Source organism: Sciurus carolinensis, chromosome 8 (genome assembly GCF_902686445.1).
Source record: "Sciurus carolinensis chromosome 8, mSciCar1.2, whole genome shotgun sequence".
Taxonomy (NCBI): domain Eukaryota; kingdom Metazoa; phylum Chordata; class Mammalia; order Rodentia; family Sciuridae; genus Sciurus; species Sciurus carolinensis.
The window spans coordinates 101,378,771-101,396,373 of NC_062220.1; the positions used below are offsets into that span (position 1 = coordinate 101,378,771).

Below are 17,603 nucleotides of genomic sequence, written 5' to 3' on the forward strand. Positions count from 1 at the left end.
GGAAAGAATGATGTTTGAAGGAAACAAAGTATTGACTTTTCTGAAGAACACATCCACCTAAAGCAAGACTGTAAGTTCCCAGGCATCATTCAGGCAATGGAAAGTTTTAGTAACTATAATTCAGTGGATTAAAAAAACTCAAATAGCTAATTAAAATTTGATGAAAAAATATTTAATCTCACTAGTAATCAAATAAAGGAAATGAAAATGATAATGAGATTCTATTTTAAGCTTATTTTTAATTGATAATATTCAATGCTACCTTACCAATAGTTGTCACAAGATGGTCAGAATCTGATATCACATTTTCTGGTGAAAGTCTAAAGTGCTGTTTGGAAAGCAATTTGGACACAAGAAGCAATTTGGAGAATCCTTAAAATATATTTTCTAACCCAAGGAAGAATATTACGATGTTCATGTTTTCTACATCAAGGAACCTTTCTGTGTCAATTATGTTTAGGTTTAGCTACATATGAGAGAAATCCCAAAATAATTGTGGGAAACAACACAGATGTGATCCACAAGAGAGGCTACAAAACATAGTGCTTAGTTGGAGATTATCATCCAAAATAAAATTGAGATTCTATTATTAAGAAGGAAAAGGAGAGTGGATGTTGGGTAGGTAGATAGCAATTTTTGTCCCATTATCTAAGGGAACAAATTTGAATTTAAAAAATAATTTGCAGAAAGTCATTCCTTTTTAGGGAAAAGTCTAAATTTCCAAAAATAGGAGAATACTTAAAAATTACAAATCTATTCCATTGTTCCACAGAACAAGAAATGTTATCCACAAAGTTTTAAATAATAGTTGAGTATGATTATTTAAGAACAAAATGCATCATTGTTTAAAGTTTATGCTTTCAAGTATGCAAATTTCATAGAATTTTTAAATTTTATTTAGGCTTTTATTCATTAACCGTATTTTCTATAATGAGTATATCTTAAATCCATGCCAATAAAATTGTAGATATTATTTTAAAACATAATTAAAGATGAATTCCCAGATTAGAGAAATAGATCCTCGAATTGGAGATTTCTCATATTGTTTCAAACAAAATTAATATAAAGGACCAGGACATAGCCTGGTAAATTTTTCAAATTTTAAGAAAATCATCCTACAAACAGTCAATTGGGAAAAGCAGGTCACCCTCAAATGAACTATATTCAGGTTGCCTGCAAATGTTTTCCTCTGCATAACTAAATGCCAGAAGGCAGTGGAGCCGCATCATTGTTAATTCATCACATCATCTTCATCACTAACATTTACTGAGCACTTACTGGAACTCTAAGCATTTTTATTTGCCTAATCATCATCTTAGGAGATACACATTGTTGTTCGTTTTGTTTTCCACATAAGGATCATGGGGTTCAGAGAAGCTAAGTGACGTTCATTGTCTCACAGATTGTCGATAGTGCCACTGAAATTCTAAGTCAAGACAACGTGATTCCCCCAAAGCCATATTTTTTGTTTACCTTCTGTAGAACTTTGAAGAAAAACAAATTGTGATGTGAAGAAGTTATTGTTGATATGCACAAGATAGAAAACAGACCTCCCATCCATGTTGTAGTTGAATAACTTCTCAAAATCTTCCTGAAAATGACCCAGATATTCATTTCGATGAATTAGATAATAGGAAATTACAGAAGAAACAGACTGGTTGTAGTCATTAAACTACCTAAAACCTTTGAACTAAGGGTTTAAAAGCAATAATTTTTAATGGGATAGGATGAATGCTGAGAAGTCTAAATAATGGATTTAACTTGAGTTAAATCCAAAGGTGTTAAGGGCAAAACAATTTTTCATGATACATGTCTACAAAGAAGTCAGACTTGTCCATGAGGCCATATGTAGGCCTTCATTGTCAGGTGTGGCCTGGCTGTCTGGTGGGGGAATTAGGTTGCAGTTCCTAGAGATGTCCTCTCTGGCCATAGCTATCTCTTCCTGGGTTATTTCCTACTTCTGAGTACCATTTTATTTTTGTCTTTCAGCTGAAACCAAGATCTGTTTCAAATACTACCACGGAGTGAGTGGAGCCCTGAGAGCCACCACCCCCAGTGTCACGGTCAAAAACTCAGCAGCTCCTGTAAGTCTTGGCTCTACCTCTTTGTTCAGACCTAACTCTGGGGCTTCTTCACTTTCTTGCTGTTTTTGTATGTGTGCACCCATTTATGTGTGTTCATGTGTGTATGCATACACACACACAGTGATATATTGATAGAGAGACTGAGAATAGACAGACACATCTCAAAATAGGAGAATGAGGCCAAAACCAAATTTGTTAAAGTGCGTGCCACTTGTTTGTTAGATAAAAGTCAAATTTTGGTATTTTCCCTAGAGAGTCAATGTTTCCACTTAAAATATACTTAATGGCAGTGAGTGGTAAGTCTTTTTTTTTTTTTTTGGAACACATTTTTTAAATTTCTTGGCTTTAAATATTTATATTTTCCCATGGCTTAATTTCTTTTTAGGCTTGTAAATAAATTAATGGAATAGAGTATATTGGCTCTGATTCATCTTTGTCACAGAAGTATGAAATGATAGACCTCAACAAGACTAAAATCTCATCCTTTTCTTTATAGAAATGAGGACACAGTGCCCAGTGACCCCAAGTCACATAGTTAATCAGTTGCAGGTCCAGTAATTAAATCACATCTTCTGTTCCCTACTTTGTGACTCTGCTCAAATCTGTGGTAATATGCCATTTTTTTTCCTAAAATACAGTCTACATCTTTGTGATTCTTCTTACTTAGATCTCAATAAATCTGATTAGACTGAAATCTACCTGGAAATGGCATTCCTTTTCCTTTCAACATAAATTTAAAATGACTAACTGGGGAGGCTGAACAGAAAACAGTGAGAACTTTGTCATGCAAGTGGAAGCAAAAGAGACTTTTATTCCTATTTTAAAAAATAGAGAATTTGAAGTGAAATAGAATGATTCAGAAAGGACATTGATTCTAAAAACTGCCACTTTGCCATTTCACAAATCAGTCTGGCAGTGTCCTGAGTGTCCTAATTGAGGACTTGGTAATAGGCAGAAAGATAAGAGGACTTCAGACCTGACTCTTGTCTAACGCTATCCTGAGGAGTCCAGCAGGACTATACCCTGGGCTGGGTTGACCATGAGAGAGGCAGGAGAGACAGGGAGAAGGAAAGGCCATGCATACTTAATGGTTACCACTCTTCCCTACTAACTTTGCAAATTAGAACATGATGTCCGTTACTTTACTGAGTGGCACAGGAATTTTAGTGTGGAATCTGGAGACGTATCCTCAAAGTTCCAGGCCTCTTCTTCTCTCCCCTATGTACAAGCAACTCTCAAAAGGAGTACCTGGAAAGGCCAAGCAGGTCCTGATACATTTTAGCCAACCTTTGAGTTAGAAGGCCAAATACATAAAGGCAAAAAATAAATAATAAAAGGAAGCAAAATCAATCAAATCAGAGCCTGGGTGGATGGAAGAGGAAGGTATTGAATAATTAGAGAAGAAAGAGGGTAGGAAGTAAAATAAAGCTAATTTAGAAAAAGTCTTCCTCATACATGTCTGGCCTTTGCCATTACATACCAAGTCACTTGGGAAGCAGTTTCTTGCCAGACACTTTGGTCCCTCAGCAGTGTGGGCCTTGCCCATTGATGGGACTTGCCCATTGACTCTAGACTAAAACAGGAGAGGACAGTTCTCCACCCTTGCCTGCTCAGGAGTCATATTCTGGGATAGTGTTGGGCAGCCCCAGAATTGACCTTTAATTTAAAGGCAGCTCCCTAGAGTACTTGACTTCTCTGAACTCAGCAGACTGAACACTCCAGATGTTTAGCTGTCTCTCAGACCAATGCAAAGTGTGACACACATCATCACAGGAACATGCGACATATGCCTAAAATGAAGCAAGACCTAACTACCCATAAAATAGCCTTGAAATATAAAAGAGACTTCCAAAGTGGGATTAAAATATCAAAAGCACATGCTTTCTAGGAGCTGCCTTCACCAGAAACAGGGATTTCCCTCTGAGAAGTGAAAATGAGGTGCTTTGATCATATCATTTGACATAAAAGTTCAGGAGACTGCATTGATTCTGTTTCATCCTGACTTCATCCTTGTCACTCGATGTATGCTACTCTTGTTTGTACTTAACACTGAGACTTCGAAATATTTTGTCATACTGCTGCTGTCATTATCATTTCTGTAATGATTTTCTCATATAAATACATAGACACTTTGATGTTTATTGACACTCTAATGTTCATTCCACTGGCAATTTTGTTTCTCATTTTAATCCCCAAGCATGCGAGAGTCCTGTCCTAAAGCCCATGTGAGAGTAATCCTGAGTTCCAGCTGCTACACTGAAACTGAGCACATGGAGTTTTATGGCAGAAGGGAGCATGCACTTTACTGAAAAACTGTATTTTGATGTGCAAAGGTTTTTAATAGTCAAGCTATCATTGCCTTTATTATTTACATCACTCTTGTTGACCCTCAGCACATCTAAGGCAGATTGGAAGAATATTTGGTTAAGTGATCACTTGGCTATACAGTGAGGGGATGGAACCAAACCTAGCTTATACTTTGCACCCCGGTTCACTTATTAGAAAAATCTAGCAACCTTCTGGGTTAAATAACCTTTGCAATCCTGTCTGGAAACTTAAGCACGCTGTTTCTAAAGAGAAATGCTATTAAGTTTTCCAAAATCAGTTGGTTAAAAATGTTGAGTGTTCACTTTCAAGTTGAGTATTGTTTCTCCTACATGAATCTCTTATTAAGAGAGGCTGTTTAGTGTCATCATATCATGTCCCAAAGGTCCTTGAGTTCATTTGTGATAATACACTAAACCTGTACTTTTTTGAAAAGGCAGAAAAAGATGTCAAATGGTCCTCTGGTATAATCAGTACTTTAATTTTCTGAGCATAGTAGGTTCTTGATATGCATTAGTTCTTTTCTCATTTTCTCTTTCTTTCTTATCTTTGTCTTCATCCTAATGGCAACTGTTGAGGTCCTTGTTATAAAAAGAGGTTGTCATTTACTCTTATGGTTCAGGAGCTCTTGTTTACCTGGTAGTCTTAATTGTAGATCAGAAACTATGATGGGTGACAGTTACAGAGATAAATGAAATGTAAGCCCTGTCTTTGAGAACCTGTAGTTACTCTGTCATAAATTTTAATGCTACATGAAGTCTGCTGTACTGGTGTGTGAAATCCCCCGTGCTGGCATGTGGATCTTTGTCCAGGTGCCTGTGGCAGCTGTACTGGCTTTGGAAGGAGAGGGTATGTGGGCTGAGGCAGGCAGCATGAATGGGACTTTGCCAAACCTGAAAGGGAAGCAAGACAAGGTTGGTGAAGGAACTACATGTGTGAAGGCACAGGGACATGAAATAGCACAGGCCTGCTGGGGAAGGAGATCTATGTCGTGCTAAGTCTAAAGAACAGGTGACTCATTTTCTCCACCTATCCCTCTGCACTTCCTTTTTCATGTTTTGTATCTTATTGAGAGTATCTATCACATGTTTTATATTTTCTTTTATTTCCTGTAGAAAAATCATTTTATAGGTAAGCTTCTCCTCTCAATATAATTACCTTTGCTACCTTTTCCATGCTCCTTACAGCCTCTCTTGAGAATCCTATAATATATTTTCCCTCCTTTGTTATGCATCAAAAGAAGGAAATCTATCCATACCTACAATTTGCTAAAGATAGAGTTGATTAAACTGTCTTCAGACCACCCAGGGTCCATCATTGGGTCTATGTTCTGATAATACATTTTCACAGTCACTCCTTCCCATTCTCTGGAACCTAGTGAGTATCATCTGCAAGGTTTGCTGAACTGGAATGAGAGCCCTTCTTCTGCTGATTCCCTGCAGTACTGGAGATTCAGGTACAACCTATAGCTGTCCTCGATGTAATGCTATATAGATAAGACCTTTTAACGTCCTGAGCACCTTGCTCCCCATGCCTGTTTACCAGACTCTCCCTGAGGAGCATACGCCTGATAGTGTGGCTGCATCCCCACAGTATGGCTTAGGGACCACAGCTTCTGGATACAGAAAACAGGTAGCTGTTTGAGACATAACTCTGGCAGACTCAGGAGGCAGTGCCAAACAGGGGTGAAAAGACCACAAGAAAGAGGGGCAGGCAGAAGACTTTCTGTTCCTACCTTCTTTGGGATCATCTACCCTGCAGTAGAGGGGACCTCCAGATTCAGAGGCTGGACTATGTATACTCCAAGAATGTATTTCTTATATTGTCTTCGATATTAAATTTTGCAGAAATTCCATTCTGATTTTTTTATGCTGGCTTATTCTTATCCTTATTTTAGATGACTATTGTCTATTTTTTCAGCCTGTATCTCATGGATTTTTCAATGAGAAATTGGAAGAGAACATATCAGAATCCTTTCGAAATATCTTTCCATAATCCCACCAGCAAGAGGTTTAGCCAGATGTCAGAACAGTGTCTTGTTTCCCAAGACACTATTTTTTGTTAATGGTAGTTTTTCACTAGTTGGCTATATAAAGAATTGGCTCAGTAAAAGGACTTGGAAAACGTTCAGAGTTACATTTCTCAAATCAATTTAGTTGGAATTCCAGCTCTCATTCTCTTAACAGTTTTGCCACTACAACCATGTTTTTAGTCTTGCCCTCAGGTTCAGTCTTGATTCTGGAAACTTGGTTTCATGAATTCTGGGAGGGGAAGGTAACAAGAATTTTATTTTTCTACTTGAATTTTTAACAGTAGTCATGTGTGTTAGTCAGTTTTCCATTACTGTGACTAAATATCAAAATAAACAACTTATAAAGAAGAAAGGTTTGTTTTGGAGGTTTCAATCTGTCATCAGTAGGGCCCCATTACTTTTGGGTTTGTGACCATAGCTAAAGCATATGGTGGAGGAAGTTGTTCATCTCATGGCAGCTGGGAAACAAAAAAGAGAAAAGCATAAAGGAATCGAGGTCCTAAAATCAGCTTCAATCTTCTCTCTAGTAGATCCATCCTTCTAAAGGTTCCACCACTTCCCAATAGCACCACAAGTAGGAACCAAGCCTTTAACACAAGGACCTCTGGGGAACATTCAAGATCTGAACTGTAGCACCATAGGAGCCTTTTATGAATTAATCATTTTCCTGTTGCCTCCCTAACACATCCATAATTTATTTTTGCAGCATATCACTAGTACTTATCTACCAGGTCCTAAAAAGAAGTGTCATCAACAAGACTATGATGGGGCAAAATTTTAAGAGTTAGTCCTTAATATTCTGAAAATCAGTTTCTAAATGAAGTAATCTTAATTTTGATAGCAAAGCAAGAAGCCTGAAGTAATTTCACAATATAATATTCTAATTTTTCATTTCTTTCCATCATACATATTTCTGCTAGTCTTTCCTTAAAGGAAAATTTTAGAAAGCATTTTGATTTGCAGATGTAAATCAAATACCAGAGATAAAACCTAATAAAGGTAAACTTGAGTGCTTGAGCCAAAATGGTACAGATAGTTTATTTACATGCAAAGGATCAGTGTTGCCCAGACATTCACTGGAGGATTTCAGAATGATTTTCTAAGGGAACCTCTACAAGATCTTCTACTATTTTAATTTTAAATTCCATCTCCATTGCACAAAGTCAAGGGTGGAATGGGAAACAGTTTCTAAGGGTGATAGGGAGAAGTTGATGGTTAGATATTGACATAACATACACTTTCTGCTAGCTGAGACTCCACAGTCACATTTTGTCTCCTCCGAATCTGGTAAATTATTTTATGATGCTCACTGCCTCTTGCCTCTAATGCTTTTTTCCCAGAACCAACTCCCACCTCCTAAGATCTCCCACTCTCACCCACCAATACATGGATTACTCTGATCCCTTATCCCTCAACTTTGGAAGACTTCTTAGAACTGAGTTATTCTGTGCATCTTTCTACAGCACATAGTTTTAATAGTTCATTTATGCATTTATCAGTAAGCTCCACTGGGCTAGCCACAAGGCATATAAACTGAAAAAGACAAATCTTCATCCTCATGAAGCTACTCTCTGGGATGGGGTAAGTGGTAAAGGGAGACAGACAAGAAAAGAGGCAATAACAACTCACTACCCTAAGCATCTGGTAGGGATGAAATAGGCACTTTGGGAGGACCAGGGGTAGGCAGGTCCAGAGCCTGATGGAAGGTTTTCCAGATGGAGTAAGTTGAAATATGTGCACACCACAACCCTGACCAGGATCTTTCTTGATTACACAGTAATTGAACCAAAAACATGGGGACATGTTATTTATGTGTGTATCTTCAGCACAAGTCTCTAGATTTTGACCAGATTAAAGCAGGCAGACATTTGGTAAATGCATCTGATGGACTTGTACTAGAAGAAAAAGGGGAGGAAAGTCAGAGTCACGTCAGGCATCCTCTCTGAAGAGAACATCCCCAGACCTATCCATAGTCTCTAACCTCCCTAAGAGGCACTTGGAAGTGTGAATTTCATCCTGGTTCAACATTAAGGAATTTGTTTAGTTTCAGAGGAAGAGGTTCAGAGTTAACTTTGAAGAGGCATTTGAGGAAGACTTTCAGAGTTAACTTTGAAGAGGCATTTGGGGCCTTGAGTCTAGAGATGTTATTTTCTGAAATGCTTTCCCCATCAGCCCTGGTTCAGCTGCCATAGCGTTAAGAGTGGTTCACATTCTTCCTTTCTGAGATCTAGAAAACAAATGCCACTTAATATTTGGTGATCATCAATAGTTCCAAATCTTCTCTTCAGGTTGCATTTTTCTAGTGAAACCACACTAGAAAAAAAATTAGACATAAATCACTCTTGGAAAGTAGAAATTTTAAAGAGTCAAGTTCTCAAAGCCCTGTGAAGCCCTGATGTTATGTGGATATGTATATGCATATTCCTAGGGAAGGTATCCAAGGCATTTATCAAATGCTGAGCAAAATTCATAGTACCAAAAAGGTTATGGAACACTGTCATAGGAAACATCAAATGTCACTCTTTGCTGACATAGTCAATTTGATAGACTTTGCACCTGTCAGAAGACCTTGTTAAATGGTAGACATCTTTGGCTTTATTGCAGGAAACACCCTAGGCTTTGGCAACACTATGAAAGCCATGAGTGTTATTAATGAAAGGAGATAGGTAATAAATACCTAGGTAAGAGACCCAAGACTAGAAATCGTGACTATCCAAAGATGAATATATTCACCTGATGAATCACCATGATTTTTGACATGAATATAGACAATGAGCAAGATACAGAAGGATATGAAAATTAAATGGAGTTATTTTATTTTAATTTATTTTCATTTTATCTGTGGTACTAGGGATTGAACCCAGGGGTGCTCTACCACTGAGCTACATTCCCCAATCTTTTTTGAGATACGGTCTTGCTGCATTGCCCAGACTGGCTTTGCACCTTCAATCCTCCTGCTTCAGTCTCCTGAGTAGCTGAGATTACAAGCATGCACCACCATGCCAAACTAAAGTTCTCTTAAACAAAAGTCACTTGTTTTTCTGCAGTGGAATTCATGTTGACTTCTTGTGGATTAGAGGCAAGGAGCTGGCACAAAGTAGACAAATATATATTTTTCCCTAAAACAAAGCAAAATGGATAAACTGGTAAGGGAGGTTTTTCAAATAATTGAAGTATAGATAATCTGATGCAATTTAAACTTTCTAAAGAAAAATTAAGAAGAAAAATTTCCAAAATAATTTCCTGAGACCCCTAACACTGAAACCAGAACTGCAAAAAATAACATTAAAATAGAAATTATAGGCCATCTTATTGATAAATGAAAAAATAAAATCATAAGTTAAATACCAGCAGATAGATTGCAAAAGTGCATTAAAATCATTTTATTATATTAGTTTTTACCCAGATTGTAAGGTTGATTCAATATTCATAAAGCTGTTAATATAATTAAACTATATTAAGAGAAAACAATATGATCCTCTATAAACACAAAAAAAGGCATCTGACAAGTACAAGTTCATGCTACACTTAAATGTGAGTAACTCTCCTCACCTGATTTATATATTGATGTATACCTCAAGCCAACTACTAGTATCATTTTCTATTGAGGCACTAGAAACAGTTTCATTAAAGTTAGGGACAAGACAAAGAATTCACTACACCGCTATTAGTTAACATTGTTTTCCAAGTATAAGCCAAGCATTAAGTAAGAGATAGAAATGAAAATTCAGTATTGGAAAGAAGATGATGAAATTATCATCACTAATAAATAACCGGATTATATATTCATTAAGCCCAGAATCATTGATTTAAACTATTAGAAACAGTAAATTATCTCTGATATGTAAGAATAAATAACTCTACTATAAACAAATAAAAAACAATTAGAAATTATAATGGAAAAAAGCTCTCAACTTTATTATTAATCAAGAAATATAAAAGATCTTAAGAAAAATAGTGGTGAATGACATTTATTGATTTCCGAATGTTGAACCAACCTTGCATCCCTGGGATAAAACCCACTTGATCGTGGTGCACTATCTTTTTAATATATATTTGTATGCGATTTGCTAAAATTTTGTTGAGAATTTTTGCATCGATATTCATTAAGGATATTGGTCTGAAATTTTCTTTCCTCGATGTGTCTCTGTCTGGTTTAGGTATCAGGGTGATATTGGCTTCATAGAACGAGTTTGGGAGGGTTCCCTCCTCTTCTATTTCATGGAATAGTTTGAGAAGTATTGAAATGAGCTCTTCTTTAAAGGTTTTGTAGAACTCGGCTGAAAACCCATCTGGTCCTGGACTTTTCTTTGTTGGTAGGCTTTTGATGACCTCTTCTATTTCATTGCTTGAAATTGGTTTATTTAAGTTGTGTATGTCCTCCTCGTTCAGTTTAGGTAGTTCATATGTCTCTAGAAATTTGTTGATGTCTTCGAGGCTTTCTGTTTTGTTGGAGTATAGATTTTCGAAATAGCTTCTAATTATGTTTTGTATTTCACTCGTGTCTGTTGTGATGTTTCCTTGTTCATTCCGAATTTTAGTAATTTGAGTTTTCTCCCTCTTTCTCTTTGTTAGTGTGGCTAAGGGTTTATCAATTTTATTTATTTTTTCAAAGAACCAACTATTTATTTTGTTAATTTTTCCAATTGTTTCTTTTGTTTCGATTTCGTTGATTTCGGCTCTGATTTTAACTATTTCCTGTCTTCTACTACTTTTGGTATTGGTCTGCTCTTCTTTTTCTAGGGCTTTGAGCTGTAGTGTTAAATAGTTTATTTGTTGATTTCTACTTCTTTTGTTGAATGCGCCCCATGAAATAAATCTTCCTCTAAGTACTGCTTTCATAGTGTCCCAGAGATTTTGATATGATGTGTCTTTGTTCTCGTTTACTTCTAAGAATTTTTTTATTTCCCTCCTGAAGTCTTCTGTTATCCATTCATCATATAATAGTGTATTATTTAGTCTCCAGGTATTGGAGAAGTTTCTGTTTTTTATTCTGTCATTTATTTCTAATTTCAATCCATTATGATCTGATAGAGTACAAGGTAGTATCTCTATCTTCTTGTATTTGCTAACAGTAGCTTTGTGGCATAAAATATGGTCTATTTTAGAGAAGGATCCATGTGCTGCTGAGAAGAAAGTGTATTCGTTCTTTGTTGGATGGTATATTCTATATATGTCCGTTAAGTCTAAATTGCTGATTGTGTTGTTGAGATCTATAGTTTCTTTATTCACCATATCAACAGACTTAAAGTTAAGAATCACATGATTATTTCAATAGATGCAGAGAAAGCATTTGATAAAATACAGCATCCCTTCATGCTCAAAACACTAGAAAAAATTGGGGTAGTGGGAACATTCCTAAACATTATAAAGGCAATCTACGCTAAGCCCATGGCTAATATCATTCTAAATGGTGAAAAACTGAAAGCGTTCCCCCTAAAAACTGGAACAAGGCAGGGATGCTCTCTTTCACCACTTCTATTCAACATCGTCCTTGAGTCTCTAGCCAGAGCAATCAGACAAACCAAAGAAATTAAAGGGATACGAATAGGAAAAGAAGAACTCAAACTATCCCTGTTCGCTGAGGACATGATTATATATTTAGAGGAACCTGGAAATTCCACCAGAAAACTTTTAGAACTCATAAGTGAATTCAGTAAAGTAGCAGGTTACAAGATCAATGCTCATAAATCCAATGCATTTTTATACATAAGTGATGAATCTTCAGAAAGAGAAATTAGGAAAACTACCCCATTCACAATAGCATCGAAAAAAATAAAATACTTGGGAATCAATCTCACAAAAGAGGTGAAAGACCTCTACAATGAGAACTACAGAACACTAAAGAAAGAAATTCAGGAAAACCTTAGAAGATGGAAAGATCTCCCATGTTCCTGGATAGGCAGAATTAATATCGTCAAAATGGCTATACTACCTAAAGTTCTATACAGATTCAATGCAATTCCAATTAAAATCCCAATGATGTACCTCGCAGAAATAGAGCAAGCAATTATGAAATTCATCTGGAAGAATAAAAAACCTAGAATAGCTAAAGCAATCCTCAGTAGCAAGAGCGAAGCAGGGGGTATTGCAATACCAGATCTTCAACTCTACTACAAAGCAATAGTAACAAAAACGGCATGGTATTGGTACCAAAATAGACAGGTAGATCAATGGTACAGAATAGAGGACATGGACACAAACCCAAATAAATACAATTTTCTCATACTAGACAAAGTTTCCAACAATATGCAATGGAGAAAAGATAGCCTCTTCAACAAATGGTGCTGGGAAAACTGGAAAACCATATGCAATAGAATGAAATTAAACCCCTATCTCTCACCCTACACAAAACTCAACTCAAAATGGATCAAGGACCTCGGAATCAGACCAGAGACCCTGCATCTTATAGAAGAAAAAGTAGGTCCAAATCTTCAACTTGTTGGCTCAGGATCAGATTTCCTTAACAGGACTCCCATAGCACAAGAAATAAAAGCAAGAATCAACAACTGGGATAGATTCAAACTTAAAAGCTTTCTCTCAGCAAAGGAAACTATCAGAAATGTGAAGAGAGAGCCTACAGAGTGGGAGAATATCTTTGCCAACCATACCTCAGATAGAGCACTAATTTCCAGAATCTATAAAGAACTCAAAAAACTCTACACGAAGAATACAAATAATCCAATCAACAAATGGGCTAAGGAAATGAACAGACACTTCACAGAAGAAGATGTACAAGTAATCAACAGATATATGAAAAAATGTTCAACATCCCTAGTAATAAGGGAAATGCAAATCAAAACTACCCTAAGATTTCATCTCACCCCAATTAGAATGGCGATTATCAAGAATACAAGCAACAATAGGTGTTGGAGAGGATGTGGTGAAAAAGGAACACTCATACATTGCTGGTGGGGTTGCAAATTAGTGCAGCCACTCTGGAAAGCAGTGTGGAGATTCCTCAGAAAGCTTGGAATGGAAACACCATTTGACCCAGCTACCCCACTCCTTGGCCTATACCCAAAGGACTTAAAATCAGCATACTACAGAGATATAGCCACATCAATGTTCATTACTGCTCAATTCACCATAGCCAGATTGTGGAACCAACCTAGATGCCCTTCAGTTGATGAATGGATAAAGAAACTGTGGCATATTTATACAATGGAATATTACTCCACAATGAAGAATGATAAAATTATGGCATTTGTAGGCAAATGGTCGAAATTGGAGAATATCATGCTAAGTGAGATAAGCCAATCTCAAAAAACTAAAGGTCGAATGATCTCGCTGATAAGCGGATGAGGACATATAATGGGGGGTGGGAGGGGCTAGCATTAGGTTTAGGGTTAGGTTTAGAGTTAGGCTAAGGACAGCGGCAAGAATGAAGGAAAGAAGGACTGTGTAGAGGGAAAAGAGGGGTGGGAGGGGTGGGGGGAGGGGAAAAATAAAATAAACATCATTACCCTATGTAAATGTAAAAATAATAAATAAAAAAATATGAAGTTGGAAAAAAAAAAAAAGAAAAATAGTGGGATGAGACAGACATCATTATCCTATGTACATGTATGATTACATGAATGTTATGAATCTACATCGTGCACAACCATAGAAATGAAATGATTTACCCCATTTGAGTACAGTGAATCAAAATGCAGTCTGTAAAAAATTTAAAAAATAAATAAATAATTAAAAAAATAATAAAATGCCCTTATTAGAAATTTAAAAAAGAAAGAAATATACAGGATCAATATAATGAAGTACTTAAAAGTATTGTAAAAATGAACCATGACCCTGTCTCAGAAGCTCAGGATTTAAATTATATAAACTCTCCCCTAAATTAATCAAATTCAAGACACTGCAGTTGAAATATGGAGGTGAATAGTCCTTTCTAAGCAGAATACAAAGACAAAAAGGGAAAGAACCAATAAATTCCATTACATAAGAACTTGTAAAGGGGAAAAAATCCTGAAAATTAAAAAATTGAAATTTAAAAAAAGACAGAAAACTAATGATGAAAAACACTCAGGCAAAGGCAAACTTACTTAATTTAACTGGAACTCACTTATACCAATAAAGATAAGCCATTTGAGAAGTGGGCAAAGAATCTACAATCCATTTGAGGGAAAAAATGCAATGTCCAGTAAACACATAACAACATACTCTATCAAAAAAATAAGAAGAGGAATTACAGACTAGGAAAAAAATACTTGCAAATGACATTTCTAATAAAGGACTGTTATCTTAAGTATACGAATAATTTGTAAAAACTCAACAATAATAACAAGAGTAAATAACAAACAATTAAAAAACAAGAAAATAAATAACAAACCCAATTAAAAAGAAACAATCAATAATGTGAAGAGAGAGCCTACAGATTAGGAGGAAATCTTTACCACATGCACCTCAGATAAAGCATTAATCTCTAGGATATATAAAGAACTCAAAAAACTTAACACCAAAAAAAACAAATAACCGAATCACTAAATGGGCTAAGGAACTGAACAGACACTTCACAGGAGAAGAAATACAATCAATCAACAAATATATGAAAAAACGTTCAACATCTCTAGCAATTAGAGAAATGCAAATCAAAACTACTCTAAAATTTCATCTCACTCCAGTCAGAATGGCAATTATCAAGAATACAAGCAAAAATAAATGTTGACCAGGATGCAGGGAAAAAGGTACACTCATACATTGCTGGTGGGAATGCAAAATGGTGCAACCATTATGGAAAGCAATGTGGAGATTCCTCAGAAAACTTGGAATGGAACCACCATTTGACCCAGTTATCCCACTTTTCAGTTTATACCCAAAGGACTTAAAAGTAGCATACTACAGTGACCCAGTCACATCAACGTTTATTGCTCCTCCAATCACAATAGCTAAACTATGGAACCAACATAGGTGCCCTTCAACAGATGAATGAATAAAGAAAATATGGCATACACACACACACACAGACACACACACACACACACACACACACACACGTTGGAATTTTACTCAACTTTAAAGAAGAATGAAATTCTGGCATTTGCTGGTAAATGGATGGAGTTAGAGAATATCATGCTAAGTGAAATAAGCCAAACCCAAAACACCAAAGGCAGAATGTTTTCTCTAATATGCGGATGCTAATTCACAAGAAGCGGGTGTGGATAGGGAAGAATAGTTACTTTGTATTAGGTAGAGGGAGTGAAGGGAGGGGAAGGGGCATGGGGGCAAGAAGGATAGTAGAGTGAAACAGACATTATGACCTCATGTACATGTATGACTGCATAACCAATGTGATCCTACAATATGTACAATCAGAAAAATGAGATTACACTCCCTTTATGTATGATCATCAAAGTACATAAATGTTTTCTACTGTCATGTACAACTAAGAACAAAATTAATTTTTTTTAAATTTAAAATAAATAAATAAACATAAACCAAACAGGAAAAAAGTATACAACAATCTGAACAGATTCTTCACTAAAGAAGATATGCAGATATCAAGTAAACATATGAAAAGATGCTCAATGTTATATGTTTTTAGGAAATTGAACATTTAAACAATGAGATACCACTATACACCTATTAGAATGATCAAAATCCAAAATGCTGACAAAATTCTGGTGAGGAAGTAAAGCAACCAGAGCTCTCTCACACTGCTGGTGGAAGGACAGAATGGTACACCTACCTTGGGAAAAAAGTAAAAAAAAAAAACAACTAAACATATTCTGCCCAAGGATCCAGTTATCACATCCCTTGGTATTTGCACAAAGGAATCAAAAATCTATGTCCACTCAAAAATGTTTTATTCTGCACTAGGATGTTGATAGCAGCTTTATTTAAAATTACCAAAATTTGGAAGCAACAAAATGTCCTTTAGCAGGGAAGTGAATGAATAATCCATGGTTCATCCAGATAATGGAATATTATTCAGCACTAAGAACAGATGAACTGTCAAGCTATGAAAAGACAAAGAGGAATCTTAAATGCACTGTAAGTAAGAGAAGCAAACCACAAATGGCCACATACTGTTAAATTCCCATCATATGTCATTCTGGAAAATGTACAACCATGGACATAATAAAAAGTGGTTTCCAAGGTTAGGGGTGAAGTAGATATATAGAATAGGCACAGGAGATATTTAGGATGGTGAAACTCTTCTGAATGATACTATAATGGTGAATACATGTCATTATATGTTTGTGAAACACCAAGAGTGAACCCTAATATAAACTATGAACTTAGGTGATGATAATATGTAGGTCATCAGTTGTAATAAATGTACTACATATTGTTTATCCATTCATCCAATGATGGACACATGGGTTGCTTGGTATAAGCATTTCTTAGGGGGAGACTCCATTGGTAATTTGGGCTGAAAATGATATGTTGTTGCATTCTTTGCATTCAAGGTAATTATCATCACTCATTATCTATAAAGAATATTCTGTGATTCAAGTGGAGAGAAATTTTGAAATTTCATAGAAGTTGACTCCTTCTGAAATAAATTTATTGCAGCAAACAAAAGGAAATTCTAAAAATTCCACATGTTCTCAACATGATTCAAGAAAACACCTGTATTTTTAACCTCATCACAGTGAGGAATGGTAAGAAAGACAGGGAGGAGTCAATGGGGTCCCTTTTAACCAACAGTCATAGCTGGATGACTTAAAGACCATAGGAAAAGGAATTAGTGACTTAGAAGATAAACTCTAAAAATTTACCCCAGACTTAACTAAAATAGGAGTAGAAAATGCAGAGCATTCTTTTTTAAAACACAGAGATTCAATCTATGGGCAATGGATGTTTCCAAAATAGAAAATATAATAGATGCTGACATGGATGTGGGGGAAAAGACACATTTTTACATTGCTGGTGGATTTGCAAATTGGTGCAGCCACTCTGGAAAGTAGTATGGAGATTCCTCAGAAAACTTGGAATGGACCCACACTTTGACCCAGTTATCCCACTCCTTTGTTTATACCCAAAGGACTTAAAGTTAGCATACTACAGCGACACAGCCACATCAATGTTTATAGCAGCTCAATTCACAATAGCTAGATTGTGGAACCAACCCAGCTGCCCTTCAATGGATGACTGGATAAAGAAATTGTGGTATATATACACAATGGAATATTATTCAGCCATAAAGAATAATATTA

General features: G+C 36.0%; 1 protein-coding gene across 4 annotated transcripts in view; it reads left to right on the forward strand.

Moving 5' to 3' along the window:
- Positions 1 to 17,603, forward strand: part of Hecw1 (HECT, C2 and WW domain containing E3 ubiquitin protein ligase 1) — a 428,371-nt gene that overhangs the window by 215,592 nt on the left and 195,176 nt on the right. For all 4 annotated transcript variants that reach the window (XM_047562304.1, XM_047562303.1, XM_047562306.1 and 1 more), the window contains one exon: positions 1,990 to 2,084. In XM_047562304.1, the coding sequence (XP_047418260.1) occupies positions 1,990 to 2,084 (95 nt within the window). The remainder of the gene's footprint in view (positions 1 to 1,989; positions 2,085 to 17,603) is intronic.